This window comes from Sinocyclocheilus rhinocerous, unplaced genomic scaffold, assembly GCF_001515625.1.
Source record: "Sinocyclocheilus rhinocerous isolate Xijiao unplaced genomic scaffold, SAMN03320098_v1.1 scaffold1365, whole genome shotgun sequence".
In the NCBI taxonomy this organism is placed as follows: Eukaryota; Metazoa; Chordata; class Actinopteri; order Cypriniformes; family Cyprinidae; genus Sinocyclocheilus; species Sinocyclocheilus rhinocerous.
In genome coordinates, this window is record NW_015628688.1 from 272,238 (window position 1) to 298,687 (window position 26,450).

The 26,450-nt window shown below is 36.2% G+C and overlaps 2 protein-coding genes across 3 annotated transcripts in view; both read right to left on the reverse strand.

Annotated features, from left to right (window-relative positions):
* Positions 1 to 372: 372 nt before the first annotated feature.
* LOC107738104 (MAGUK p55 subfamily member 4-like) lies at positions 373 to 11,145 on the reverse strand. Of its 2 annotated transcripts, XM_016549779.1 has the most exons (21): positions 10,652 to 11,145; positions 9,767 to 9,855; positions 9,532 to 9,659; positions 9,322 to 9,399; positions 8,476 to 8,559; positions 8,228 to 8,359; positions 5,625 to 5,706; positions 5,053 to 5,138; positions 4,852 to 4,923; positions 3,889 to 4,085; positions 3,740 to 3,798; positions 3,037 to 3,054; positions 2,591 to 2,632; positions 2,240 to 2,260; positions 2,054 to 2,101; positions 1,797 to 1,970; positions 1,592 to 1,672; positions 1,275 to 1,368; positions 1,055 to 1,163; positions 824 to 958; positions 373 to 687 (listed from the first exon to the last, which is right to left on the reverse strand). In XM_016549779.1, the coding sequence occupies exons 2-21, from the start codon at positions 9,807 to 9,809 to the stop codon at positions 499 to 501; spliced, it is 1,872 nt and encodes a 623-aa protein (XP_016405265.1). In that variant the 5' UTR covers positions 9,810 to 9,855; positions 10,652 to 11,145; the 3' UTR covers positions 373 to 498. The 2 variants fall into 2 exon arrangements, with proteins under 2 accessions (XP_016405265.1, XP_016405266.1); XM_016549780.1 differs by lacking the exons at positions 373 to 687; positions 824 to 958; positions 1,055 to 1,163; ... (9 more) ...; positions 4,852 to 4,923; positions 5,053 to 5,138 and adding an exon at positions 7,172 to 7,448 and having other exon boundaries at positions 5,640 to 7,051.
* Positions 11,146 to 14,329: 3,184 nt separating this feature from the next.
* The window catches only part of LOC107738114 (alsin-like), a 24,679-nt gene continuing 12,558 nt past the window's right edge, over positions 14,330 to 26,450 (reverse strand). Inside the window, exons 11-31 of the mRNA XM_016549803.1 lie at positions 25,574 to 25,702; positions 25,453 to 25,476; positions 22,956 to 23,026; positions 22,716 to 22,782; positions 22,433 to 22,632; positions 22,136 to 22,201; positions 21,581 to 21,679; positions 21,281 to 21,448; positions 21,089 to 21,200; positions 20,869 to 20,946; positions 20,621 to 20,748; positions 20,378 to 20,537; positions 19,956 to 20,078; positions 19,369 to 19,526; positions 18,957 to 19,073; positions 18,463 to 18,639; positions 17,234 to 17,279; positions 17,081 to 17,142; positions 16,838 to 16,987; positions 16,621 to 16,717; positions 14,330 to 14,675 (exon numbers count right to left, since the gene is read on the reverse strand). Of these exons, the coding sequence (XP_016405289.1) occupies positions 14,637 to 14,675; positions 16,621 to 16,717; positions 16,838 to 16,987; positions 17,081 to 17,142; positions 17,234 to 17,279; positions 18,463 to 18,639; positions 18,957 to 19,073; positions 19,369 to 19,526; positions 19,956 to 20,078; positions 20,378 to 20,537; positions 20,621 to 20,748; positions 20,869 to 20,946; positions 21,089 to 21,200; positions 21,281 to 21,448; positions 21,581 to 21,679; positions 22,136 to 22,201; positions 22,433 to 22,632; positions 22,716 to 22,782; positions 22,956 to 23,026; positions 25,453 to 25,476; positions 25,574 to 25,702 (2,271 nt within the window). The 3' untranslated portion in view covers positions 14,330 to 14,636. The remainder of the gene's footprint in view (positions 14,676 to 16,620; positions 16,718 to 16,837; positions 16,988 to 17,080; positions 17,143 to 17,233; positions 17,280 to 18,462; positions 18,640 to 18,956; positions 19,074 to 19,368; positions 19,527 to 19,955; positions 20,079 to 20,377; positions 20,538 to 20,620; positions 20,749 to 20,868; positions 20,947 to 21,088; positions 21,201 to 21,280; positions 21,449 to 21,580; positions 21,680 to 22,135; positions 22,202 to 22,432; positions 22,633 to 22,715; positions 22,783 to 22,955; positions 23,027 to 25,452; positions 25,477 to 25,573; positions 25,703 to 26,450) is intronic.

Consider the following 26,450-nt stretch of genomic DNA (forward strand, 5'->3'; position numbering starts at 1 on the left):
CTTTTGTAATGATATTTCTTCTCTATAGCTTTTGCGAGAGCTCTTTTGACTTGGCCATATTTGCAACTCAACTTTAGCACATGCATGGGCTAAATTCATATAGAACTCAAAAATATTACAATATACTGTATATTGACATCTTACACGTGTAATATGCCACATTTACATTTCATTTAGCAGACACAAAAATAGCTTCTACACTAGTGTAAACATAGTTGAAATCACCAGAAATAAACCTATAGATCTCATAAGACATTAGTGAAGACCCTCGAGGCCTAAATATGTGTTTACAGTATATGTACTGTATGTAAAATGATAATCCAGACAATTGCTGATGACAAAGTAATTGCACCAATAAGATTTTACTCAGGGGTACACATGAAAGTTCATTTTTCCTAAACTACAAACAAAGGCATTTGTTTTTTCAAAATTCAGTTCTTTTACATTAATTACAACCATTCAAAAATTCCCTTGTTTGTTCTTATGCATGTCTCTGCATCATGGATGATCAGGAGCAAACCAGCTGGCAGGAATCCACTGTGGTTCTTCTTGAGCATGTTGTATAGCCGTGAACAGATCCATGCATGAATCTTGCAGATCATCGTTCACAATCACACAGTCAAAGTACTGACGATACTTGGCCTCCATAGTCCTGCTTGCTTCCTCAATCTCCTCAAAGTCTTTGTCCTGAGAAAACCAGTGGGACAGTGTTACATGTCATAACCAGAATTCATGAACACACTCTTTACTTATGTTCATAGCAGCTAATCAACCTGTTATCAGAAAAAAATGTACTGCAAGAAATATCAAATGCATATCTTACATAAAAGTATCTCTTGATGTATCTATTGGAAAGAAAATGTGGGTCTTTTCTTGTTTGCTTCATGCGGGCAGGAGACGGAGGCCGTACATATATGATGTAGGGCTTCAGCTTCTTGGTTCTGACTGAATGAATGCACTGGAATAAACAGATATGTGCATGTGCATCACTGTTTGCAACCAAACTAATGATAAAAACATAAGTGTGGTTTTGATAAACATAAATAACACCTACATGAGGTTCAAGGTCAATAACACATATTTTTCCATTGTCCAAAACATCTTGGACCGAGTCTAAGCTGGTGCCGTACATGTGTCCATTATGCTGTCCATACTCAAGAAATCTGGACATTGTTAAAAACACAAAAAACACCCCAGAGTAAGCCGAATCACAAGAACAGATTGCCAACTATATATATATTTTTTAAGTATTTAAACATAAGCAATAAGATTACTTGTGATTAACCACCATGTACGCGAACACTTCCTTGGTCACAAAGTGATATTCACGGCCATTCTTCTCACCCATTTTCTGGGACCGTGTTGTGTCTTGAACAAAACAAGAGACAACTTATAACATCAGACCGTTTTGTTAAATAATGTAAGATGCTGTAAGCAATTTCAGACATTTTGTTAACTTCAAACACACAGCCTTTCTTTAAAATCCAGCCCTCCAAAATCTGAGGGTAGTCAGGACATTTTTTCATATTTCAAAAAACTAGCTTACAGAACCTTTAAGTCAGAGGTTAAAGGGATCAAATGGACCACATACGAGATATTGGTCCCTGGTACGTATTAGGGTTGATTTTGATTAGCCTCCTGCGTAGTTCATTTACACCAACTCCTGATGGAGCTGTGAAAAACATGGAAAAGCGTGAAGCCTTTAATAGGACAAATTTAAAACAGCCAATAAGACAAATGATAGTTATTGTTCGTTCATGTATGGATAAAATTATCCTGCACAAAGAGGACCATACCAATGAGCACAATGAGACAGGGGGGATCGTCTATGTGGCGCTGGTAGTGGACCACCTCTTCATAAACGGTGGCTGAGGTGTTATGGCAGCTGCTGACACCACAGGAATAACATGACGGCTTTCGCTTTCTGTATGATTTCCTTCTCCATACACGCAGACTGTGTCGGAACCCCGCTGATTCAAACAATTAAACAATTAACTTTTCATTTAGGTGTTCATATGAGCCAAAATTTACATTTGTAATTCAGATTTCATACCTATATATAATCCCTGCATATGTTCACCATTCTCACCCTCCTCTGACACTGGGCAAAACAAAGATTTGATCAATTAAAGATCATTGACAAATGTTTTAATAACAAATCAGCGAATCTACATAAAATCTAATATTTACATAAAATCTAAATTATTCTCTCATTCCATAAAATGTTAAACTTACCTACCGAACTCAAAATCTTCTTCGTCTGTAAGAACAAAAAAATTAATTCAACACTGTTAAATTCAGACAACCCATACTATTACTAAGGAAGCCTGTTTCCACCGTTTCCACTATTTTTACAATTTGTTACAATTTTGATTTGACATCTCACAATTCTTACTTGATTTTTTCTGAGTTTATATCTTGCAATTAAGAGTTTCTTTCTCAGAATTGTGAAATTGCTAAATATAAACTCAGAGAAGTCACAATTGTGAGATGAGAAGTTGCTATTTTTTATTCCGTGCAGAAACAAGCTTTCATATATTACCACAAAGAAGTCAAATAAATTAAGATATGGATTCAGGGGGATAATCACCTGTTTCAATGCATTTGTTCTCATCTGTTGTCTCCTCTTCTCCTTCAGAACAAAGAGAGTCACACTCAACACACTACACAACTAATACAAATGTTTTATACATGTTCTTAACGAATGAAATCAACATGAAATCAAAATCGTCTCTATTTAGTTCATACACACCCATTTCTCACAATTCAATTCAAGCCAATTCCTTATAGATAAAAACAAGTTTCATATATTTTTTTCTTGTTGATAATTCATTTAACAGAAACAAATCACATGAAACACTGAACAGTTCTCAATAGTGAAGATTTTATGAAAGCAATACCTGTGACGTGCCATATTTCAAAGAGCATACAATATATTATTTGAATGTACAGTTTAAAAACTAAACACTTTAGTCATAAATTTAAACATACTAAGCTAACACTAAAAATATGGGGAAAGACAAAAAAGATACATACCAACATCTGTTGCACTCACTTTACATACCAAAGCAAAGAAAATGACAAAGAATTAGACTAGTAATAAATAAAGATATTATATATTAATAATATTAATGCAACATTGTGGGTAATCAAGACTGCAATTAGCAAATCATAAGCAGCATTCTTTGTACAACTTAATACATATGTAAAGATGAATTTTTCAATAAAGATAACTCTCTCTGACCTTGAGATAATATAAATGAGCTGTTTCTGCTACTGTGATTAAAAAATCGGTTTAAAACATAATTTGTCATGAGCTACAGGATTGTGGTCATTAAGTCTTATATAGTTTTAACTTCTCCATCCTTCAACAACAGCCTCTATGCAAAGCCTGCAGTACACTGAGCAATCCGTCCTGAAATGAGCTTGAAATGTTCAGGGACCTTGCAAACTTCAGATGCTCCTAATTCCTCAGAAGGATATGCAGAAGAATCATCTGGTGTTTAGAAATAACAGTATCTATCTTTCTTTCACCTTAACGGTTGAGTGCAAAGTGGACAGGACTAGTCAATCAGTCATGAAGGAAGGATCATGCCAAGAACAGTTCACTTTCAAGCTTCTTTAAAGTAATTAGATCAGGGTAGAGAGAGGGCAGGGGTTAAGAGGCTTATGATGCCAACCAACATCTTAAAGAGTGCACAGAAGTTCATACATCGGTGTGTGTATGTTATTAACGTACAGGGTCTGATGCAGGTGTGAGCCTGATAAGGTTGGGACCACCACAACTCCCTTTGCTTACTGCAAAACATGGAAATAAATATCAATCTTGCTCACAAATTTATCAATGACATAATTTTTTAACTTAATTAAGCATAATTCAAAACTGACTATCTGAACTGGTTAGTGGAGGGGATGAGGCCACAACACAATGAGGCACTGTGGAGTTTCCTGGCCTGCCACCATCGGATGTCCCTCTGGTCGACAATCTTCGGCAAGTCTCCTTTACTGAACGCCATGCCTGCATCTGGGCAGGGGATCGCAGGGTCCTGCAGAGGACTGTAATTCACCATGGCTCTCACATACAGCTAATGGGAGACAAGAGACAAACAATCAAAGGGATAGTTCACCCCAAAATTTAAATTCTGTAATTAATTACTCACCCGCATGTCGTTCCAAACCGTAAGGCCTTCATTCATCTTCGGAACACAAATTAAATTTAGTTTTTTGATGAAATCCGAAAGCTTTCTGACCCTGCATAGATAGCAACGCAACTTAAAAATTCAAGGCCCAGAAAGGTAGTAATGGCATTGTTAAAATAGTCCATGTAACATTGCATCGAAGACCGACACGGAAGAGAAGAAATTGTTGAATAAAGTCGTTATTTTTGTTTTCTTTGCACACAAAAAGTATTCTCATAGCTTCATAAAATTACGGCTGAACCACTGATGCCACATGGACAATTTTAACAATGTCCTTACTAACTTTCTGGGCCTTGAACGTGTCAGCTGCGTTGCGGTCTATGCAGGGTCAGAAAGCTCTCGGATTTCATCAAAAATATCTTAATTTGTGTTCTGAAGATGAACGAAGGTCTTACAGGTTTGGAACGACATGAGGGTGAGAAATTCATGACAGAATTTTTATTTTTGGGAGAATTATCCCTTTAACAATCACATTTTTAACCTTTTTAATAAGTCTTTATTTTAACACAGAAAGGAACTATATATAGTGAGTATTTATTAAATGTAATAATTTATTAAATATATTTGTAGAATATTAGAAATATATTTATTAAATATAATACTCGCATAGTGCAGAGTTAATATTTAATTAAGATATTTACTGTGCACTTACGGCTGGTTGGCTGTTGGTGGGTTGTGGTGTATTAGGGATCACTTTAAAAAGAATATTTCCTTGAGATTGCACCTATAAAATGTGGGACACTGCATGAATGGATACAGTCATTATAAGAGTAGGTAATGGCTTGAAAGTCTTAGATATTATGTAATGGGAAGGATATAAGAAACACAAAAGAGGTTTTTATCTTGACTTTACCAGCATCTGAATGACGTGCTCGGGCTGCAGTCCCCGCACTTTCTGTCCATTCACTTCCACCAGCTTGTCACCAGGATGAAGAAGTCCTAGAAGACATGCACGCACACACACACACACACACACACACACATTAGAGACTACTACTGTTAGTCTATTACTTTTAAAAAACATGAAAATTATCACTCTACTATTTGATGTTAACGGCTCAGAAATACACTTAACCTGCAAAGTCTGCAAGAAATCTATTTTCTAAATGCATTTTATTGATCTTATTTTGAATGAATCATCCATGCATGTTTTATTTTAATTTTTTTTTCACATTTTTCTTTTTTGATAACCTATTTCATGGGTGTGTACATCACAATTCAGAAGAAATTATCTGGTGCTACTTCTGTTTCAACTTTTAACTTTTAGCATCAGTTTATTTACATGATTAAACCACTCAGAATCTTTGATAAGTATGAGCTCAAAGAACAAAAAGTATCTGAATAAATAAATAAAATAAATAAATAAATGATAAATGAACGAATGAATGAATGAAAAAAAAATATATATATCAACAGGTTACTCACCACTGCGATCTGCCAGTCCTCCATATATCACCCTTGAAATAAAGATATTCCCTGTTTTTTCATTCTTCCTAATAGTTGCCTCCTAAAAATGGGAAACATACAAAAATGGTCAACTAGTTGGTTGTCCATTACAACAGGCGTCACATGGTATGTCCCACAGACGATCTTACTGCTGCACATGAGTGGAGGGAGGCTGTGGGTGCAATGGAGATCACGTTTTGATGAAATTTTTAGGAGGACGGACACTGTGGTAATAAGATTGTGAAATCCAGTCAACATGCCTGACTTGACCTAAACTAAAAGTGTGACAAAGGTCAAAGAGGAACTTATGGGAAAGACACATAGGGTTGATGAAAGAGCTTCAGATGAAGAATGTAGAATGTTGAATGAAGTGTTTTTATTTGAAGGCAAGGAAACGTTTTACTTTTGAACAATGTTGACAAGCACCAATCAAATGAAATGTTCCATGAATCTTGAGTGTGGTTGAGATGAACAAGAGATACAATAAAGAAAAAGAACAAGTAATTGCCTGCTTGTTGGATAGTTCCATTGTAGAGAACATCACCGCAGCATTCGGTAAAATCAAAACCAGCAATTTCAGCAAAGAGTAAAGTGAAGAGAGAAGTGGGAACACAGTCACTCTTATTTCCTCATCTTTGACTTTTTCTTCTGGCTAGAGAGGCAGAGTATTGTATTACAGTCATCATTAGGAGTGGAGGCCGTCAAACCATTTGATAGGGAAGTCTGTCCAGTTTTACTTCCTGGTGTTACAGACCTGTTTCTGGTCTGGCATGATGAAGACTTGCAGGGGTTGCATTGTGGTGCTACATAAGGAACATCCGTGTTACAGTTTAGAGAAAAGGAGGAAAACGACGATGCAGTTGAGGATGAAGATGAGGAGGAGGAGGAGGATGAAACACAAGGAGCGTTGGCTGGTGCAATCGGCTGGCCAGGCAAGTTGGGCCCGCTTGCCGTTTTTGAGACGTGTTGGGGTCTGGAAGTCACTTCTGGAGACTTGCTGGCAATAATAAGACCCTGCAGTTTGTCCACCACTTCCACCAACAGACTCAATGCCTTGGCGTTTTCCTCCACACTGTCCGTCATTCTCTCTGTTACCTCTACCATCTTCTGCCTGAGATCTTGAGCTTCGCTGATGCTCTGGTCCATACTACTGGCAACGGTATGGACAGCTGACCTCAGCTCATCCAGGCTGTGTTGCTTCGTGAACACCAGAGCTGGATGAGAAGAGCAGGTGGCACCTATAGTGTGGTGCCGTTGAAGCAGAGGGCTGGAGGGGGCTGTCTGGGAATGGGGGCCACATCCACGTGGGCAGTATGAGCGTGGGTAGGCTAGAGATGAGGTGCTGCAAGCTGTGCATGTACGGTGTTGATCTTCGACTATGGTTTTTACACCATCTGCACAGTTCTCTTTAAGTTATGAAGGACAAAACAGGATAGATTAGTTTGGTTTCACGTTTAAACACAGTAAGACAGTGTCTGGCCTTGTCAGGCCAACAGTAGATGTCTTTGGGACAGGATGAGCCTTACCCATAACCACAGAGTCATAAACAGTCGGAGCTGAGAGGTTCAGACTTCCTCCCGTGAGATGGGCAGTTTGGCAGCCCAGGTTGCAGCTCGCAGTGGACTGATACCTGGGCAGTGAGTGCGGCTGTTCTGAGAACAGCAGACTGATGGAAGATGACAGACCGCCTGCAGACCCCAGAAGACTCTGTTCCCCTGAGCCAAAACGCCTGGCTAAAGCCAGTTTCTCCACTGTGAGTCGCCTAAGGCTGTTCCAGTAACTGGGCTTGCCCTCTTTGACACACTTATAAGTGAGAAAACAGGATGAGCATGCTAACCAACAAACATTAAACCAAGACAAATCGTGGGGATCTTACAATATGGCAAAATAATAGACAAGTAAAAGCACATTCTGTTGCAATGACAACATGATCTGTCTTTACTGGGATGGAACTGGATATGGGCTAAAACAGGAAGTTATCTCTCTGAAGGGGATTATTTTGTGACAACAAGCTTCTTGCTTTACATTATTCCACTTATTATGTTTCTATCTGCCACAAAGGTAAAGTATTGATTTGAGTTAAAGCTTCAGTGAAGAAAAACTGTTCCAAGACGAACAAACGAGATGTTACTCTTGATATGTTTTTCATTATGGTTTGGTTTAGGGTTAGTTGCATATAATTATTTATACATCATGTAATGTATAACATGGAGACTGTAAAATAAAGTCTTACCCTTTTTCATTTCACTGTAACATCCATCTAGGAATAAACAGCATTGTAGATTATAACACAGCACCGTGATCATAAGAATGAACACTGAAGCTCAAAACCAGTGGTAGGATCGGTGGGATTTGTATTTATGTACTAAAATAAGACTCAAACATCTGATCTGAATAGGTTTTAAAACCTGTTATTACGTAACCATACAGATCTTACCATAGATGAGAAAAAATATTTTATGCCATATACCCTTTACATGATATTGCACTGTAGTGCAACGAGGGACATTTAAGTGGGATTACAGCTAAGCTGTTCAGTAACATATCTGAAATTGCGGTGCTATTTATGATTTCATGCTTACCAGAGGCTGTTTATTCTTCACAAGGCAAACAATCCTTATGGCCTCTTCATTGTCAGGCAGTTTGTCAGGATGAGGCGGCAGCACTGGACCGTAGTCCCTCTGGGCCACAGAATCATGAGCAGAGAGCAAAGCCTGGGGAGAAATACATAATGAAAGGTCAAAAAGACTGACCTAAATTTAATTTACATAAATGCACCATAATCAAATTGTTATAATAGCAATAAATGCAAACCAAATTAGACTCTAACCTGCATATGAGGGCGTTTCAGCAGAATATAAAGTTCTTGTGCCTCAGAGGAGGGAGCAGCCAGTCCTCGCACACTGGCCATAATCTGTGGGACAGCAGAAGACCGATGATGAAAAGAAAATAGAGGCTGATAGGATTATTTCACCTGGAAATGAAAATATTTGAATCATTTACTCACCCTTACTGTATGTATGACTTTAGAAGACTTATAATATACTATTGCGCTCAAATCATCATTTACTCACCCTCATGAGTAGTTTTGGTAGACTTGGAATTTATGGTTTCACAAATAATTATACACTGTTAAACCAGATGAGTTAAAGTAATTCAAACCATTTGAAAAAAGTTCACTGTACTTGTAACAATTGTTTTAAAAATAAATAATCAAAATAAGTTAACCCATATCCAGGTGGCTAGTAATAGCTCAAACACATCTTAATATAATTCTAAAGACTATCACTGTAATGTAGTGCGTAGTTATTCCTTTTTAAATAAACTTTCTTAATGTGCAAAAACACAAAATAACACTTAATTTGAACATTTAGTCTCCTTTAACAGTCTGAAGCAAGGCATGATGGGAAAATGAAATCTGCTGAAATCAATCAGTTCCAGGTCTGCTTAATATAATCAGTGAGTTCACATAGCTTTTTACTATTAAATACACTGAACGTCCTGTAGTCTTTGACTAACATGAACATGTTTCATTGATTAAATTTGACTGTTTTATGGCATGATATATGACATGAGAGTTTCATATGATTGATGGCTGAAGGAAGGATCATAGATTTTGACATCTTTGTAAATTAGCCCTTCAAAGCAAAGTCAGTAATAAAATGCATTGACTGACCTCCTGAGATAGTCTCGAGGAATAAGACAGGTATGGGCTTGGGGCATCTCCACTGTGCTGCACCAGACGCTCATATACCTACAGGAAATATCAAATCCTTCATGTGCAAGACAGCTGCAAACTCTTCACACACAGAGTCCAATGACCTGCCCTGGGATAATGTCAAAAGTGGATAGTCATAGGTATAAGTATTGAATGAGCACGTCATACCCTGAGAAGAGAGTAAAGCCAAGGAGCACTAAGGAGACTGTACAGAAGATCGGCACCGTTAATGTCTCTGTCTATGGACAGTCTCACTTCCTCTACCACTTCTGTCAAGATCTGAGCCAAACCTACATCTGTGAAAGAGAACAAGACTCAGTTTTCTGTAGTATTTGATTTGCTGGTTTACCTTTGTGCATGTCAAGGTACAACATCACTGCTCTGTGTATTTGCAAAGACGCACCATTGTCATCATGTCCAGGTTGCATCACTGGATCCTCCTCCATTGATTGCCGCAGGACAAATTTCTCTGTTCATCAGATCACTGTAATCCTATAAAACAAATCAATGTTAAGAGTACAAGGGTGCAATCTACATTTCTGCTGTAGAATTATAAATTATAAGTGCAAAACTGGCAGAACCATTGCACGTTGGCTACAAATGATGTTTTAAAGAAACAAGAATGTTTGCTTTAAAAAAAAAAACTTAAGCTTCAACTGGTCATTTTGATTCCGTATTCCTAACATTTTCAAGTGCCTCTAACTGAAAATAAATTAAAATAACCTAACGAGAAGGAAGGATTATTTAGGAAAAAATTGAATGAAACAAAGCAATGTCAACAACAAGAACATAATTTGCATTTCTGCTGCAGAATCATAAATTATGAATTATGAGAGCAAAACTGGCAGGAACGTTACAGAGTTAGCTGATTGCAGTGTTTTAAAGTACAAACTATAATAGCTTCTATTTGTCATTTTAATGAACGATTACGAACACATTTAAGTGTCTCAAACTAAAAAATTACACATTATAAAAACATATTAAAATACATAAATTAGAATAAAAAAGTTCTAATAAAAATACACATGCTTCAAAAGAAACCTATCTACTTTATAGCCTTTATTCTGGAGATAGCCTATGTTAGATATAATAATATAACGGTTAGTCAGTGTCTTTTGTTAGAAAGATTGTCTACAATACAATTAAAACATCTCAAATGGAAGTCATCTGGAAACTGTTTCATCCATTTTAAGAATGAAATTACACATCGATTGTGATCTCTGAACTCTGCTACAAAAGCAGGTCAAGAGGCCGTCATGTGAAGATTAGATTATGATGCTACACTTACCTTCTTACACTCCTGCCACTGTTTTCCTCCAAACCACACTGAGGCTTCTTCATCCTACGTTTAGACCAGGTAGCTGTGGAGCATCTTGTCAGTTTAGCTTTATATTAAGGTGATCTTCTGCTTCTGGCCTGACAACATGCATGTTATTTTACTATAAAATGTCTCTAGAAACTCAGATTGTAATCCTTTTCTATCCCACTTAATCCTGCGAGGGGCCGGCCTCTCTCGGCGAGCACTTCCATAGGACCGCCTGCCACTCAAAGCTTCTTACCTCCTCCTGCTTTTAGAGCTCCATAGACACACTCACACTTACACAATACGGCCCTACCAACTTTACAGAAAAAATGGAAAATAAGAATCATAAAAAAACATCACATAAATAAAAAAAAAACTCATGACATTATCATTACACAATAGACAAAGATAAAAACACAATGCCAGTCGACTTAACTTAATAACAATTGCAATCAAATGAATAGACACTAAATAGACAGAAAAAAACATTTCATGAAGCAATGAGCATTATTTTAAAGGAACGGTTCATCCAGAAACTCTCAGGCCATCCAAGATGAAGAGGAGTTTATTTCTTCATCCAAAAAGATTTGAAGAAATTTAGCATTACATCACTTGCTCACTATTTGATTCTGTGCAGTGAATGGGTGCCATCAGAATATGAGCATAAACAGCTGATAAAAACATCACAATACGACGTTACAAAAGTCTAATACAGGTTTCTAACAAACAAATCAATCATTAAGGTGTTTTTAACTTCAAACTGCTGCTTCCGGCTAAAATATGAGTCTAACCATAGTATTGCTTTCTTCTGAAAAAGTTGTCTCGTCTGAATTAGGAGAGAAATACACACAGATCAAGAACTCTTTACAAGCAAAAACACTCCAAAACAGTTCTAAACAAATATGTTGGTGTATTTTGATGTGAGAGGACAACGGGGGATGGACTAAAAGTTATTATGGACTTGTATTTTGGTCAGAAGTGAGAAAAACGTCTTGATAAATGTGTTTCTTACAAATAAGCAGCTTTTCATTTCACAAGATGTTAATTGATGGACTGGAGTTGTGTGGATTACTTGTGGATTATTGTGATGTTTTTATCATTTGTTTGGACTCTCATTCTGATGGCACCCATTTACTGCAGAGGATCCATTGGTGAGCAAGTGATGTTATACTAATTTTCTCCAAATCTCTTCTGATGAAGAAAAAAAAAATCCTCATCTTCATTTTGGATGGCCTGAAGATTTTTTCAACTGTAAAAAAGTCTGAGCTATAATCCAGGACATCACATTGCTGATAAGTCACAGATGTTACTTTACCAGCACTAATGGTCTTAAATTGAACCTCATCAACTCTTTCTGTTATCTATATTATTATCAGTTCATAACTATACAAGCAAGGTGAAGGAAAGGAAAATGACAACATAAGGTTTATCTCCCAGTTATGCCATTTTTTATTAAAACAGTGAAAGTAGTCTGCCAGAAAACTGTTTACAAAACAGTTCAATTATTGCTTTTTCATATGATTTCAATTACAAATTGTGTTGTCAAACCGTGTTGAACAAATTCATTTTCAAGGTGACAGTACATTTAGATCAACAATGACAGTAATTTATCAAAACCAGTAATCTTCTGAAAAAAATAAAATAAAAATCAGCCTTTATATTTAACAGTAAAGGTGCGGTTGTCTTTTTAATCTTCATATGCAATCCTTAGCCAATGACAATGACCTAACTAGTGACAAACTGAAATACTGGGAGGAAGATTAATCAGACAATAATATAATTTGCAAATAATTAGCTGGTTGTAATTTTTGGATATTCAAAGATTTTTAAAAAATTTAGAAAATTATTCTATAAAGTTATTGTTTGTTTCATTTCTTATTAGCAAGTCATATATATGCACATCCTCCAACCAGATCTTACAACAAGGCTGTGTGACATCAGCAAAACTCAGTGCATGTTCAAATGTACAAAAGATTCATTTAGAGGAAAACACACGCACACACACACACACACACACACACACGCGCACACACACGCGTGCACACACACACACACACACACACACACACGTGCACACACACAGATTCATGAATAAAGGCATTCGTGAAACAAGCAAAATGTGAAGGTTATTGCTACTTTTTCCAGTGCAAAATACTACATGCTGAGGTCCTTTAGGGGCCCTGCCATTTAAATTTGTACTCCCTTATTGCATAGTGTTGAATGCCACATCTTTAGTCAACAGCAAATAGGCATAAAAAAATATTACTTTAGTCTTCAGTGTATTAGTTCTAAAAATTTCTTAAATTCACTCTGATACAGCTTGATAAGACTAGATAATATAATTACAACTAAATCAAATTTCATACAGTAAAAAGTTTCACGTCATGCTGAAATGGAAACCACTTCTCAAAATACCCATGGTGTTTCAAAGTTACACAGATGGATTATACATGTAAATTTTAAAATACAACTCAATATTGTTTGACTTTACATGTAGGGGCTTCAATAACACTATTAAGTCAAAAATCTCTACTTGCAGTTTATAATACCTACATCGCATTCGCAAGACTTCAAATTTATTTATGTGCAAAATGGCAACAAAACCAGTAACCCAATAAAAAAACTACACTGTACTTATTACTAGGGATGCAGCTTTAGGATTTCTTTTAGTTTTGATTACAAGTTAAAAGTAGCGATACTATGAACTTGTTTACATTTTTCAGTAGGGTGACAGTAACTATTTTCAAAGCGTTTGCAGTAACAAGTTATGTTTTCTAAAAACTGATGCCACTGCTTTACAACGGTGCAAATGAACAAAATAGCACATGCTGTCTCCTTGAATCTCTCTCTTAAAAAGCACCGGAAAGCCTGACTCATTTTAGTGAATTTCCTAAAGCCAGTGATAATGAACCAAGTTCCTTAAGAAGGATAATTTTTGTACACTACCGTTCAAAAGTTTGGGATCAGTAAGAAATTTTGAAAGAAATTAAAACTTTTATACAGCAAGGATGCAGTAAATTGACTAAAAGTGACTGAAATTTTCAACAGTAAGCACAAAATTTTAAACAGCATAACTGTTTTCAGCACTCATAATAATAATAAATATTTCGTAAGCAGCAAATCAGCATATTAGAATGATTTCTGAAGGATCATGTGACACTGAAGACTGGAGTAATGAAAATTCAGCTTTGCATAGCAGAAATAAATTATATAACAAAAGTTATTTTAAATTGAAATAATATTAAATTTGAAATAATATTACTTCTTTTGCTGTATGTTGATCAAATACATGCTGCATTGTTAAGCATAAGATACTTTTTTTTTTTCAAAAAACATAAAAAATAAAAATAAAAAAAACTTGCCGACAGTAGTTTAGGTATGGGTTTTCTATAGCAAAATATTTGACATTTATTGCTGTTGCTTATATAAATAAGGGTGGTTTTAGTTTATTACTGTATTTCTATACAGGGTAAATGTATTTGTTAAAGTCACTGTCAATCCGAGAGAATTCATTCAAAACCCCTCATTGTTTTTTTGTGTAAGTTCTGATATTTGAGTATCAGTACAAAAGCCAGAGACAGATTGATACAGAATATTATATATAGTAACGAGTGTCAGTTATTACCAAAATTGCATTTAATAATAACCTTAGTGACACATGCGGAGTGTTTATTCTGCTATCTTGTATAAAACAGAAAAAGTCTCTTTTCTGCCCAGGTAATGTGGGTGTTGAAATGTACTTGAATGTTTTTTCAAGGGGTAACTTTACTGTCAGTCAGATGGTCAATGTGAGAGTCTCAACAGTTATAACAATTGAAGTAATCTCTGTAGAACAGTGCTTAAGAGAGATGAATGGAAAGTGAGCTTATTTCTGAGACCTGAAATAAATAAGCACATCTTGACTTGACCTGTAATCCGTGTCTATTTAAATGGCACCTACTCCGTAAGACCACTCACAAACCAACCCCTCCTATGTCGTCTTCTCAAGCTGAATCTGGTTGTAGCAAGCCTAAGGGCAGAGATAAACAGCCAGAAAGAGATTAAAGTAAAACATGGAAGAGAATGAAAGGGGACCAGTGATTGTGTGTGATGAGATTATCCTTAAAATTCATCAAATCCTTAAAGGGGTCATCGGATGCGACATGCACTTTTACAAGTTGTTTGAACTGAAATGTGTGGAGGCAGTGTGTGTACACAACCACCCTATAATAATAAAGATCCACCCAGTGTTTTTTTAATCTCGTTAAATCATTTCCCTGACCGATTAATACAATCAGTTAAACGGTTTAAAGAGTCATTTATTTTATTTTTTTTGTAATTCATCAAAATATTTAAAAAGATTTGCTGCATGGTTAAAATACTCTACATGTATAAAAAATGGTGTTTTTAGAGAAAAAAAAAAAACACACAAGTCACGTATAAGTCGCATTTTATTATTTCATTCAGAAATAGGCCTAATGCGTATTCGCGATGTATTTGAATGACAAATTATTATTTATTATGTAGCCTACTTCACTCGCGCTCCAATATCTACGTGAAACAAAATGTTTTGCATAACATCACGGTGGTATGGTGATAGCACTTAACGGCACAGATTTGACTACATATTTAAACTGAGCAGTGTGTTTTTTTTTCCAGTATTGCTTTATTGCATTTAAATGTTGTTATAAGAAAAATGTTATTAAACCTGTTATACTGTATTATGACAGCACTATTTTAAACTAAATTTCAATATCGTGATAATACCGAATACCATAATAAAAGCATTAGCAATTAATCGCAACATGAAAATTTGATACCGGCATATCCCTAGCTGCAGGTGCGTAATGTGATATGAAGACCATGTGAATCCTCATGTTCTGTTGTTTGCTGCTTTTTGCGCATGTAAAATTAATCCCTGGGAAACAAATTTTAGTATTTTTAACGGGTCACAGACACTTATCCTTTCTAATTTAATTCAATTCTAATCGGTTAACGAGCGCCGGTTGTCGGTTAGGAAAAATAACCGAAATGAACATCCCTAGTTGTGTTCGTAGTTAAAAATGTGTGGAAAACATAATTATCAAGATACTGAATATTTTGTCAAAAAGTTTTTGGGCAGTATAGTTCTGCCCTAATTCACAATAATCATCTTTGCATGCTGAACACAACTGACCCAATATCAACACATTTGATAGTTGAAATTTGTTTAATAATTAGGTGTAGACAAGAATGACTCCTAAGCGATTGAGGTGTTCTGTTGTTAAATGTAATAATGAACATAGCAGTCGTCATTTACTCCCGACATCTGAGTCGCTGAAGACGCAGTGGATTACGTTTGTTTTTGAAGGGAATGCGCCCCCGATCTACCTAAATGCGCTTATGTTCACGCAAATCATATGTGATCCAGCTTCACCTACAGAAGAAGTGAGTGTAAGGTTTTTTTAATGAATATTTGCAAATTGCCTTTCCTAATAATGTGCTAGTTAGCAAGTTTCACAACAAATGCAGTTAAAGTTTACCGTCTCTCAAAGAGCGGCTCAGAAGAGAGGGGCGGGGCGAGCAGAGCTCATTTGCATTTAAAGCGGCATGCAAGGAAACAGCTCGCTATGAAAAGAGCTGTTTTTGACAGGGAAAAAAAGAGTGTTGTTTTACACTACCATTGAGAAATTTTAACCAAACTATGTTACAGACTATTCATTAAGACCCTAAACAATCATAACAACTTGTGGAAAATGGGCATCTGATGATCCCTTTAAAGACTTTAAAAGGTCATGTCATACATTTATTATTCAGATTCAAGTTCAGAAATTTACATTAAGCTTTCAAACTAAGAATTTAACAAGCCTAATCTTAAATAATCAAGGTAAAAATTTATATTCTAACGACATAACCTTATGATTTTATAAGTAATAATGTTATTTGTACCTGAAGTTGTGTGAAAAAAAAAAAAGAAAATATAATTTAATTCTCACCTTGAGAGTTGTCAACATGAATCCAAGCTGTCCCAGCTGTAGACTGGGGTCTGTAAGGTCCTCTATCAGACTCACTTCAGAGCCCAGGTTTCTGATCCTACACATTCACAAGTGACAGGTTCTTTACGTGGGCAGACAAACTGCACATACATTAATGTTTCAACTGATAACTTTATTGCCAATAAGTCCATATGCAGTGAAAGGTTTATAAAAGTACCGTGCGCGGAGCACCACATAGAGGAAGATTGGAAAGAGGTCATCCATGCACCACAGAAAATCTTGCCCAAGCAGAGCCTGCATGTCCTGGGTGATCTCCTCAAAGGTCAGCTGTATCACCTGCAACTTGTCTGAGGGAGTGAATGCTGTGCTGTAGAAGCAAAAATAAAAATAGAAAGGAGATAGCTAATGAAGTGTTCCTGTTGTTGTTTTCTGCCTTTGTTACACACATGACTATCTTTACCTGATCTGTTGCAGGGTTTCAACAGCAGTTGCAAAGCAGGCGTCTTTAGTACAAGGCAAGACCTGTCCATTAAAATCGATTAAACCAATAAAGTTATATTTTACCATCAGTGTCATTACTGATTATTTTCTTAGAAATGACAGAAAGCATTACCTGCTTTTTCTCTCCCAATACAGAGATAGAAACTGGGCAGAACTTTCTGGAAAACAAAATGACATTGATTCAACTCAACATTGTAAAAACCACCGTCCTTCCTGGCCTGGGGCTTTGATTGGTTATTACTGTATATGCAGGGGCCACAAAAAGTATTTGCACGCTTATGAAATTAAATGTTTATATGCTTAAAAATAGCAAAAAAACACATTTAATTTCATTGGGTTTGAAATATTAAACATAGCAAATATAATATTGCCTTTTGCATGCATAATGCCTTATAAAAACGTATTTTGTATGATCTCATGAATAATCATAACACAAGTTATAATAAATTTTAATACTGGTTATCATTTTTAAGTGAATGATTACTTTTAACACATGATTAACACATTATATCCAAGTTACCATTATAGTTTCTATGGTTATAATGTATTATGAGTCTCATATCTTGACATTTTTGAAGTTTAATGTCTTGTAACCATCTCATAGTATCTTATGGCTGTTTAAGAATAGACAAAACCTTGGTTACTTTACTAAAATCAGACAATGAACACTTTGAAATGATTATGACCACATTATAAAGCCTTTTGGATTACAAGAAGACTTTGTCAAGATAAGGGACTAACAATACATTACAAATATGGGAACTATACTCCATTATAAGTTAAGTGGACATAACATGGTGTTTATTACGTGTTATAATTCATCATACTCTTTAAAGGTATAACCACAAATAGGTCAGAAAAATAATATTAAAACTGTCATTACGATTTTTCATGAGATGATACATACAAGTTTTTTTTTTATTATTTTCATAAGGCACTATGCACGCATTATAATAAAGTAAGAATACTCTTATAAATGCACTGCATTATAAATAGTCTTCATAGAAAGTGCTGACTGACTACTGCAAATTGTGAAAGTGAATCGACTACTAATGCATTTTTGCAATGCCTTCTAATTAATTACCAAGGACATGATATTTTGGTGTCCAAATATCATATATCAAATATATCCATTGTTTCATCAACCAAACTTCTTTTCATGATGTCCTATTTGAAAAAAGTTTTTGTGCCATATGTTTAACATGAATGCCAGTTAGTTTGATATTTTCCATGTACTGCAATGACTTAAGTGTCCAAATACTTTTTAGGGTCAGTATAAATGTATCATAAACACTGTAAAAGAATAATATTTCATATGGTACTGTTACTATTGTCACTTACTGTTGTACTCCAAGGAAGGCTAGAAGAGCAAGATCAGGCTGCTTGTTGAGTCTTAACACACAGTTCCAGTACACCTCCTCCTCTCTCTCTTTCTCTAGTGTGTAGAGAGTGAAGAGAGGAGGGTAAAGCCTCGGCAGCAACACCGGCAGGATAAGACTTGAGCTGCTCACTAACCAACTGCAGTAACACAACACAAGACTGTCATACTTTCAGAAAGTAACTATATCCATCTATTGTATACATCTATTTATCTTCTGTGGTAAGAGCGATTTTTAAAGAATTGAAACATTTATTCAGCAAGGATCCATTAAAATGATCAAAAGTTACAGTAAAGAGATGTACAATGCTACTAAAGATTTTTAAATATATAATAGATCGACAATAGATAATAGATAGATCTGAGTAAATTTAACTTAATGTAATGTAATGCAACTAAAAAGTGCGAAAATCAGAAATAACAAAACAGTAGTCGAGTGACAGTGATGCTGTCTTACCCCTGCTGTGGTGTTTCTGAATGTGTACTGCTGTTAAGAGACTCTGTGCCCTCATCTGAGGAACTGGAAGAATCCAAAATAAAACCTCCATCCTCAGGGAGACCAGGAAACAGAAACCTGCAGCACATATTTGTAACACAAATATTTGAAAAACAACAACCTACTTAATATTCCTTATAAGGTTATAAGGAATATCAAGTATGCAGTGGTCTCTGAGACTGTAATGAAATGAACAGTATACCTCATTATTACATTTAGCCGAGTTCATTAAGTAATGAAGTAGTAAAACTAAAAGAAGAACAGAACCTTCACAACAAGTCAAATGATTCCTATGAGCTTTGCAAAATGCTCTGCTGGCTTTTAAAGCACTAAAGGTTTCTGGTAACTCATATTGAAGCATGAGAAGTGTTACCTGACTATTTTAAATATGCGCGTTAGGTACGACTGGATCTCCTCCACTGCCTGCTGTAGGAAGCGTCTATTAGAGCCCACACCAACATAAGTCATCCTGTACACAGTCACAAGGGTCTCCAGCAGCCAGCCCAGAGGGTGATGAGGGGTATCACAGGCCTAAAGGGAGTTAGTAACCACCCCAAACTTTTGAACAGTAGTATAACTGCATTATGTAAGAAATGATTAAACCAAATGGCATTTATTTTAAATGAAAATCATATACATCTTACAATATCAAAATCAAGATGAAGACTATGTGACCACCTGTGGTTACTGTGCTAAGACATCTGTGATCTATATAAATTAAGCCAGGTCTCTTCACTAAAAATCCCCTTCACACCAGTTGGTGTCATTGCAAACATGGCTTAGAAAAGTAAATTAGTTCTGAAAAAGCTCTAGCATCATCTGTTTGCAGATGCCACTTGGATTTATATTTTGTATCTAATTCAATGACACTCTTAATTGTGACCATAAGTGTCCAAATGCTTTTTGATGCATCTGTACAGCTGTGCAGACTTGGTGTTAATAAGCCTTTGAACATCTCACCTTCAAGAGATACCGACGGATGCTGTTGTAGGAGTCAGCAGTAACAGGGCCCACATGTTGAGGAATCACCTCAAGGCTCTCCAGCATCTTAGTTTGAGATCGGCTCAGCTCCTCTGGACTATAGACAAACATAAATCACTGACGATTTATTCATGCTCTGTTCACTTACATTCCTGTGCATACAAATAAAAAAGTTTTGTCTTTTGTGTACCAAAGTTCCAGTTTGGTGAACTATTGAATTAGTATTTGTTATTTAATTTTAAAAAAAGAAGCCCTGGAGTGTAACATTAAACCCTTAACTATATGTTGCAGAGTATAAAGCATTTTGTACTGTATGTTACAAAGTGTGATCACACCTTTACTTGTTCATCGTTTTGTGTGTGTGTGTGTGTGTGTGTGTGTGTGTAGTGCTCTGAGGTGTATCTCTGTTGTCTGTGTCTGGCAGTGAGGGCGATGGCGATGTTCTCCCAGGCTTTCTCATGCACTCCTTCTCCAGGACCTTCACAGCCTAATCGACTCCAGCACTCATCAAACACTGCCTTCCACTTTTCTTCTGCAGGCACTGCGTGTTGACCAGCCACACTACACACACACAAACGCAAACACAGATTAAAAAATACAAATAAATATGCAGTAGGTCAAAGCATTATTCATGACACACTTACGGTATCTTTCTTTCTCTCCTCAAAGCTTCAAAGGGTTTTGTAAAAGTTCCAGCCACTCTTAGACCGGCTCCCCAGTGACCGTCAAAGACCCCATCCAAAGAGTCACCATTAGGCATGAACAGAACGCCCTTCACATCCATAAAACCACAGGAGATTCAGATACACAGAAGCATTCACATGCACAAATCACAAATAGATTTTCTATAGATTTACTGTGACAGAAATTGGTAAAATTAATTCAAAGATACCTTTCCGCACAGAGTCCAGTCCTCTAAAAACTCTCCCTCAAAGACTGTGTCATCATCACAGAGAAGAGTCCCATTGCCCTACATCAGACAAAAGACATAGTAAGTTGCTCAAATAATAGTACACACTGTATCTAGCGCCAAAACAGCTAAAGAAGTGTATATTTAATATAAGCAATTTACAGGCACTTCAATGCAGGCATATAATAACATCTCAACTGACCATCATCTTGTTATTACAGAAGATTCCTTCATAATACATTCCAAACTGAGTTATAACGACTCCGACTCCATGACGCTGGTCATCGAGCCACATTCCCATGTATTTCTCTCCTCTGGGAGATATAAAACCATATTAATGAATTGTTCAGGAGGATGTTTAAAATCTCAAATTTGATAACTACAATGAACATACCTGCTGAAGTCATCACACACCCCATAGCCTGTTCTCTTGCCTTGAACCCACTGGCCCACAAACACACTACTGGAGGAAGGAGAGGCTAACTTTCCACTCCGTAACATGCCGTGACCATGACACATGTTGTCCCTGAATGAGCCCTCGTATACCTCACCTGAAGCATACCTGCAAAGACCACAATCAGACCATGGGCAAGGTACTAGATGGCAACTATAACAATTTAAGATGTTCAGGGTCCCCCATTAACTGATAATGGTTCAAAGAGCTTTATAATATACACATTTACATGATTATTACCAAAATGTGCCAAAGCCATGTATTTTCCCCTCCTTCCAGTGACCTTGGTAACGCTCAAACTTGTTTAAGGTTGTGTTGGGCGACATAAAATCTCCAAATCTGCAAAGAAAAGAGAAATGGTTATTCTCACCAAGGCTGCATTTATTTTATCAAGATAGTGAACAGTCATTTTGTGAAATATTATTACAATTTAAAATAACTGTTTTGTTATTAGAATCTTAAAAAAAGTAATTTATTCCTGTGATATCAAGGCTGACTTTTCAGCTGTCATTACTTCAGTCTTCAGTGTCACATGATCATTCTAATGTGTTGATTTGGTGCTCAGGAGACTTTTTTTTTTTCATTATTACCAGTGTTGAAAACAGTTGTGCTGCTTAATATTTTTGTGGAAACTGTCATGTGTTTTTATTTTATCAGGATAATTGATGAATAGAAAGATCAAAAGAACAGCATTTATTCATAACAGAAGTCTTTGCAAACACTATAAATGCTAGTGTATAACAAAGAATCTGCAAACACAGGTATTTATGTTAATCTTAAACTGTGCATACTGACCCATCTTCCAACCCGTTCTTGAATGTGCCACAGTAAACTGTCCCCTCTGGCCACTTCAGAGTCCCTCTATTAAAGAAAAGAACAGAAGTTACAGGTACATGTGAACCACAGTTAATTCAACATGCTCCACAGTGGATTCAAAGGTTTTTGCACGTTAGGCAGGACTACCACCGGTGTTCCCTGAAAAAAATATAAATGCATGACAGCCCTGCTTAAGTGATTGAGAGAAATTTTTGAAAGAATGTTTTTTATTGTATAGAGTGTGAATACAAACAGTCATTATGGGCATGCACTCACTTGCCGTGAGGTTTGCCTGACACCCAGCGGCCCTCATACGTGGCATCTTTGAGTCGGCCCTCTTTGCTGAAAGTGTAGGTAGACGTGCGTGACACAGGTGGGTCACCTTTCTGGCTGCTTCTAGACACACGTGTCCTTCCGTTCAGGCCTAAAGCAAGCACGTCCTCAATGGCCTGGTTAATGGCTCTCAGCCACTTCCCCTACCAGAAAGCCAGCGGATGGCAGAATTAACGCAAAACAGAAAAACTTCTCAACCAAATTCCTACCGCATCAAGAGCATTACCTTTTCCAAAGGGGATGTTGCCAGAACAACAAAGTTATCTTCAGGTGTGGTCAGCTTAAGGCCATGTCTAGTAATGACAGTCATAGTTTAAACTGGGGCAGAAACGTTTTTCATTGGTTGATGGGTTGACCATTCCAGACCATTTAATATTTAATGAAATGTCACGTGCTAAACTAAATTACATTCAAATGAACTAAAACTGAAAACGAAAGATAAAAGATGTTAAGATGGATAACTTACTGGCCCACACTTTCATCTGAGATGGGCTCCACCCAGAGTGTAGCAAGTGGATAGACGTAATGAGATGAGAACTGTAGAAACAGAGAGAGAGAATTTAATCAGTTACATTATAAGCAAACCACTGCCTCATCTACAGTATATTAAGAAGGGAATAAAACCTCTGCTCTGCTGCTGCAGATTCATGAAAATAAAATTTAAAGGTGCCATAGAATGGAAAACTGTATTTACCTTGGCATAGTCGAATAATAACAGTTTTGAAAGTGAAAGTAAAAAGCGATCGTGCATTCGAAATAAGTTTCAATGCCCCGCATATTAATAGCGGCTCCCTGATGCCCGCATTTTATATACAGTATAATTACCCAACGATATAACTGCGGGAGAATGTATTGAAATATATATTTTCCCTGTTTCTTCCTGCTGTGAGCTACTGAAATGAGCAACACTGTGAAACAGCCAATCAGAGCAGAGCTCAACATTGAGCCGCACTGTGAAACAGCCAATCAGAGCAGAGCTCAACTTTATTATTCATGACCCTTCCAAATAAGGTAAAAACAGACCATTTAATTCTAGGGACAAATCCTAGGGTTGTAAATGGACATGTAAAACCGTTTCTGGAGATTTTTTGCCCTTACCTAAGCCACATACCTTCTATGTAGATATCAGAGAACAATTTAAAATATTGTATCAATGCATTCTATGGCACCTTTAAACAGGAAATGCATCTAATTTGTGAATAAAACAGGTTTGCCTGAAAGAAAAAAACACATTAGCCATATTAAACACTGTCAGTTCCTCAAGGAGCTTCACCCACCCATTCACACAAACACACACCCATGTAACTACTCTTGCACAAGGGAAACCACACCCAACACCCAAACATATTACTACAACTACAGGCAGAAATCAACAGTTAAAAAGATCCATTTCATTTTAAGGAAATAAAAAGTATGCAACGAAACAGAACAATATGATGTGCTATGGCATGATATGATAGTATATGGGTGAAGTAGAGCCCCTCTGAGGTGTGTGAGTGGTTAGACATTGTAAAAAAAACTGTAATTAAAAGCGTGTGCAGACAAGGGAGGAATTGAAACATTTAAATGTCATTGCCATTTTCAAATCACTGGCAAATTAGACCAAGAAGAAACACAGACCAACCAAGCGTGCAAAGAAAACATCACAGCAGAACATACACAGTTCAAGTTTAAAAAACCACAAAGCAATATGACGCAATATGCCAGCATACCCGACAAACAAATACACACACAATGTTTTTTTTGGTTTTATGATGACTCTACATAGACATAGACACTTATATTGTACAAACATTATATTCTATCCACTAACCCTACCCCTAAACCTACCACTTACAAAAAATGGGCACTTGTAATTTTTCTAAATAAATAATACAAAAAAAAAAACTTTTAGTCTGATTTTAAAAACTATTTCCACATGGACATCTACATTTTGTAACCACATCATCAAAAATTGCAGGTTTTACTATCCTTGTGGGGACATGGTATACCTGTACCACACACGCGCACACGCTCGAAAACAACAACTGATATATTTTTAAAGTTTAAATTAATGGAGATTCAGTGTTTAAAACCAGTTTAAAACTAGGATCAAAATGTTTTATAAGTTGCCCTAACTATTATTTTTTAATTCCATTTCTGGTTTTCTGCCATTTTACTGATGTAGTACTAGTATTATTTATATACTATTATAGCATGTATTAAAATTTTGAACTAGCTTTTATCTTAATATTTTCAGTTTTCATTTGAATAATTTTGTTATGTGTTTCTGTCATTTATATTGGGTTCGTTTATACATATTTCTATATGGCTTTATTTTTATATTAGTTTTAGTACTTTTATTATTCAAGTTATTTGCCAATGCAATATTTACATTTTTTCATCTAACATTTATATTTTACTTAAGCTTTATTTAACAGTATAGTAGTTTTAGTTAACAATGCAACAAAACAATAGCAATGTTTTGCAAAAAAAAGCCAGCAATGCTGGCTAATAATGACAGGGAGAATGTGTTGCAAATGACACAAGCAAGACTTGAATTCACATTGGAATATGCACACTATCTGCCAGGCCACGTCTTCAACACACTGATCGGTTTTAAACAAGTTTAACATTGGGCACAAAATAGTTAGTGCATAAAGATTCCATGTTAAAGCAAAGTTTAACATTCACACTATCAACTCTGTTGCCCACTCTTTCCCTTAATCTGATTACAATATAGCATGACTCTACATGCATCTTTCATTGGCAGAATAATGAACTTCAATTAGAAGCAAAAAAAAAAAAAAGGGAAAAGATGCCAGCTGATGTTTCAAAAAGAAGAAACGAAGAGGCCTTAGCATGGGAACAATTTCCATGTGGACATTTCAGGCTTTATAATGTTTTTTTTTTTCAGGCTCAAATCAAGCCGTAAAGTATACACTGCTTCTGTGAAAGCAGGAATTTAAAAACACAATACTCACAAGCTTCTTTGATGGAATAGTTCCCTGAATGAATGAAGACAATAAAAAAAACATGAATAAAATGAAAAATGAGTGTAATGAAAATTACAGGGTGGTAAATTTTGTGTTAAAATTAATTAACCTGTGCATGAACCAGCACATCACTGAAGAGGATGAACCAGCTGGCAGAGAATCTTCCAGCATTCTGTAACGTCAGAGCTTTATTACTGCTCTCACAAACCAGACGACGAGACGGCTTACGCAGGGATTCCTGAGAAAGAGAAGGTCACGTAAAGAGAACGGCGCACACATGCAGACACATGACGTGTGCACATGAATCCACCCGGCCACACACAGGTTTCCACATTAACTAAACAGAAATATATCTGAAACTTATGTGGTCATATCTGACACGATTTAGTCTTGCAGCACGTTGAGCAATTCAACTTCATTAAAGGAAACAGTAACTAGGCCAACTTAACCACATTATACAGTGGAAGTAATATACTGTATAGTCACAAGTACAGGGAGGGAAATGAACACCAGCCAAACACTGGTACATTTTCACAGTGGCGGATTATATTGCATTATGCGTGAACCACTACAGCAGGCCAACATTTCTTATTATTAGTTGATTATTAAAACAATTCTCGTATTGACCCAGAAACTGTTGCTTAGTAAAGACAACATATGTGGTAAGAATGAAAAGTTCATCTAATTTGCTACTTGCCTTGATCTTAGTAGATTGTTACTGCTCAAATGCATACTGCAAGTACTCTTCACACGCACTCATTTTATAGGGATGTAACGATTAACCGCGAGCCGGTTGAGAAAATCGATTCAAATATGTGACGATTCAAATTGGTTGAGATGCTAAACAAATCGCGATTCATTTAGAGGTAGGAGTTTATATGAATGTATGTCTGAAGGGAAATTAGTCTTTAGAAAAGTTTAGATGGTATTTTTTCTTTTTATAATGCAGCGCTGCTTTGCTTTGTTTACAGCCGAAACCAAGGAAA

Bases quoted from the DNA above. Each gene is read 5' to 3' on its own strand.
- LOC107738104 (XM_016549779.1), bottom strand. From the start codon at position 9,809: ATGGAGGAGGATCCAGTGATGCAACCTGGACATGATGACAATG. The intron at 3,799-3,888 runs GTCAGTTTTGAA...CATGTTTTGCAG, and splicing joins TCCACTAACCAGTTCAGATA to TAAGCAAAGGGAGTTGTGGT. The intron at 1,369-1,591 runs GTATGTGGTCCA...GTTTTGTTCAAG, and splicing joins GTACCAGGGACCAATATCTC to ACACAACACGGTCCCAGAAA.